Raw genomic sequence first — 3,868 nt, forward strand, 5'->3', positions numbered from 1 at the left:
GAACCAACTTCTCTGTCATGGGAAGGTCGGTAAGCCAGTATTAGCTGCAAAACCTATGGCCCAGAAACCCTGTGTGTAGAAGCAGGTGTGCACCCGCAACCCCTCCCTAGGAATATGGGTGTAGCTGTGTCCCTGTGCTTGTGCCTGTGAGTGCAGACTGGCCCCCAGATATCTTGCTGTTTCATGCATCAGAATTCTATACCAGGCATTGGCAAAGAGACTTACCCAGAAGGCTGGCTCTCTGCTTCCTTGGCTTTGGTGCCTGTCTGGCTAACCCTGGGTCTTCACCTGCATTTTCCTTTCGAGCTGCTGATGCCTCATGGGAAGCTGCAAGGGTGACGGAGTGAGAGGAATAATAGCTACCTCCACTTTTTCCACCCTGGTGGGGGAGCAGGTGGTGCTTTTACCCCTTGAAGGTCTGGCTTGAGGATAGCTCCCTCTCTCCCAATTCCTCTAGAGCTTGACTTTCATAATGTGTTAGGTTTTTTAGCACCCCTCAAACTTTTTCCTGCTGCTTCCAAGACTTTTCCTGCTCCTCCAGGGCCTTTTTCTAGAGTAGGTTATGGTTCAGGGAAAAGTAAAGTCACGTTGGCAGAAAGATCACCTTAAAGAGACTCCCCCTAGTTTTCATTCCTTATACCAGCCACCTAGTGTGAGGAGGTTTTGCAGAGGGCACTAGCTTCTCTCTTCTAGGCAGGTTGGTGGATGAGGACAGAAATTTGGCAGTCTCTGAGGGGGACTTCTGCATCTATAAAAAATCCATTTGTTTATCTGGAGAATCAAAACTTCTCTTATCGCACTGGTGCAAAACGCAGCAGGGGCATCTGAGAAGAGACCAAGGTGCCTGGTGTTCCCTCTGGGCTGTATGTGAGAAGGCAGGGAGGGCAGGTGTGTGCTGTGGTTGGGGCTTGCAGTGCGGTGAAGATGTGCAGAAATACAGTTTATCTTTCTGCCATTAATTATCCAGAGTGTGTACATGGCTGGGGAAGTAGAAATGAATGAGAATTAGATCCCTCTGTCAGGGGCTTACAGTCTAGGAAAAGAGACAGAACTGCTATATACCGGAAGCCCAGAAGAGGGAGGGATGAAAGGAGAGACTGGGACAGAGGCACCACATCCACCAGGCAGGGAGGGCTTCAGAGAGCAGCTGGGACTTGAAGCTTGTTAGAGCATGGACAGGTAGGGGTTGAAAAGGCACCTGGGAAGAGGAACGTTGGGTAGTAGAAAGTTACTCATGTTGGCCGATGAAACAAATGTATAACATTTGATGTGGAGAATGCAAGCAGTGGAGCCTAGGGAAATTACATTTGAAAAGTACCCTGGATCTAGATCATGGATTCCCTGAATGTCAGGCTAGGAGGTGAAAGCTTCGTGATGGGAAATGGGAACCACATGAAAGGTTTTGAATTGAAATTGTTGGTGAGGGTGGGGCAGATGAAAACGTCTGAACCCATCTAATGTGAAGTTCCCCCTCTTGCTCAAGAAAAGTTTTCCTTTCTTTCCCATTTTTCTTACTCCACTTCTACTTCCAGAGAGGGCTACCCTTTCCCCCATGCTCTGTCCTTCTCCAGTGCATGAGTCTCTCAGGAAGTCTCCCTTCTCCATGTCTCCTAAAGGTCGGCCTCCCGACTTTCCTTCCCCTGAACCCTTCTTCTGCTTCTCTGACTTCCTCCGCTCATATCCCCAGTCATTAACTCTCCCACCCGGGACTGGGGCAGGAGGAAGAGGAAGGACTCACGGTTCCCCGATCCTGGGGCAGAGGCAGCCTCTGGGTCATCTGCAAAGGAGGGAACAGTGACCATGTCAAGTAGGGTACAGTTGCAGGAGCTATATCCAGCCAGGGCTGCCTAGAGTTCCCAGGCCTCTAATCTCAGGAGCGTGGCAGTGGCCAGACAGGAGAGAAATCTCTGCCACACAAGGGGCCCATTAGAAATGCTTTTTGGTATCTCAACCAAATCCCTCTCTCTGTTATCCTCCCCAGACCTAGGCTACTCAGAACATCCCTATGGAAACGGAATCATTCTCTGACTCTCTTCTATGTCTTAGATGTCCAAGTTATGAAGGGGCATGACCATGAGGGCATGATCACAGCACCTGCCCTAGTGACAGGGCAGGACTTGTTCTGATTGTCACCTGATAGAAGGACCTCAGAAGGACCTTCCCTCCATTTCTTTATTTTTCCAACAGCATGAATGAAGCATGCATTATGCACCAGACATGGTGTTAGAGGCTGGAGATGCAGCTATGGGGAAGACAGACAGTGTTTGCTCAGGGAAGCTGACACTCAATGGGGGATTTGGAGGAATTAACATAATTACATAAGCAATTGTTTAATTACATTTGTGATAGTGCTAGGAAGGAAAAATACAGGAGGCAAGAAAATGAAAAACAGGGACCAAAATGATTCTGGGGCTTCAGCAAGGCAGCTGTGAGGAAATACATGGACAGAGAGAGCTAGCGGGGCAGACACTGGAAATTGAGTAGGAGTGAGGTTGACATGGGTGGGTGAAATAATGGGCAGGGGAAAAGACAAGAGGATGAGCAAAAGTCTTGGCAGTGGGAAATGGCTTGGTTCATTGAGGGGAAAAAGAATGCCAGAGTGGGCAATCGCAGACTGAGAGGAGAGGCAGTGCAGAGCCAGGCTGGGGCCACAGGGCTCCTGGCTTCCTCTGACCACAGGGTCCCTGTGTGGAGAACCCAGTGGGAGGCAGACTTGGGTGAACTGCCTCTGGTGAGGAGGGGAAGGGGAAATGAAGGCAGGGCCCAGTCTTCTGGGGACTATATGGTTGGGTGTCGGGGAAGAGCCATACTCACAGGCACAGACCAGGGCTCCTGCCAGAGCTGCCAGGAAGAGGAGACTCATGAACCTCATGCTTCTGTGTGCTAGAGCGGGTATGCCACCAAATCCTTGGAGATCTTGGGATCTAAGGTGTCGAGACTGCCTCTCTGGGCCTCTTTTAAGCATGACAGGGACCAATGGGAACCAGTCTTCCAGTGGTGTGTTCTCCTCCTCCTCTTCTCCCACCTCAGAGCCACCTGTTAAGTCAACAAGGGCTGGCTGGGGCTTGCTAGTGCCCGCCTTCCCTGCAGGTAGGTCCTGGACAGCAGCTCTGGAGTTGGCACTGTCCTAACTTGCATCCTTTGCCTGCCTCTCCCCTTCCCATCTTGCTTGTCCCAGGACTCCCATCTCTGATTGCATCTGGGGTCCTGGGGGAGACTGTGAGAGGTTTCTAGAGAGGGCCCTGGCAGGAGGGCTGTGCTCAGAAGGGTCTCCTTCCACCTGGAAACAGAAGGGGGCCCCAAGATGTCAGATCCAGCCTCCTTAGGAGAGAGTGGGGGTGGCTGAGGCTTCCCTTGAGTGGGTTAAGCCTATCCCAGGAGGCTACCCTCACAGCATTTGGGGACCCCTCCTGACTAAGATCCAGAGAGGCTGCTGTCCTCTCTAGGAATTTCCACATGGTAACCAGAGCTTTCCAGCCTCAGTAGACCCTGACCAAGGTGTCTTCATTCCCAGCTAATGATCCTCTACCCAAGAAAATTCTCCTGATAAGTTAACCAGAATATGAAGTCAGTTCCCGGTTTGCCCTTCAGATGGGGGAGGGAGGCCAGTGGTGTGGATAATTCAGAGAAGTGGAGAATCCAAAGGTGCTTCTCTGTGCCTCAGAATCCCTTTCTGTGGACTTGTGTTTGCTTTAAAGTGGCAGAAACAGTCCTGGAGATAATGGGTTTATGACTCAATTTTGTTGTTTACTAGCTGTGTGGCCTTCAGAGAGGCAATTTACCTGCCCCACTTCAATTGTTTTTCTTTCTTCTTTTATTTTATGGTAATATTTAAGGTGTAACATGATGTTTTGATATACACATATTT

The 3,868-nt window shown here is 50.2% G+C and overlaps 1 protein-coding gene across 1 annotated transcript; it reads right to left on the reverse strand.

Moving 5' to 3' along the window:
• Positions 1-400: 400 nt before the first annotated feature.
• DCD (dermcidin) lies at positions 401-3,551 on the reverse strand. Its single transcript, XM_021923267.2, is given in 3 exon segments — positions 401-771; positions 1,739-1,777; positions 2,815-3,551. Coding segments are annotated over 3 exon segments (327 nt in total). The 5' UTR covers positions 2,966-3,551; the 3' UTR covers positions 401-634.
• Between the last annotated feature and the right edge of the window lie 317 nt (positions 3,552-3,868).

The sequence above is a fragment of the Papio anubis genome, chromosome 9 (assembly GCF_008728515.1).
Source record: "Papio anubis isolate 15944 chromosome 9, Panubis1.0, whole genome shotgun sequence".
In the NCBI taxonomy this organism is placed as follows: Eukaryota; Metazoa; Chordata; class Mammalia; order Primates; family Cercopithecidae; genus Papio; species Papio anubis.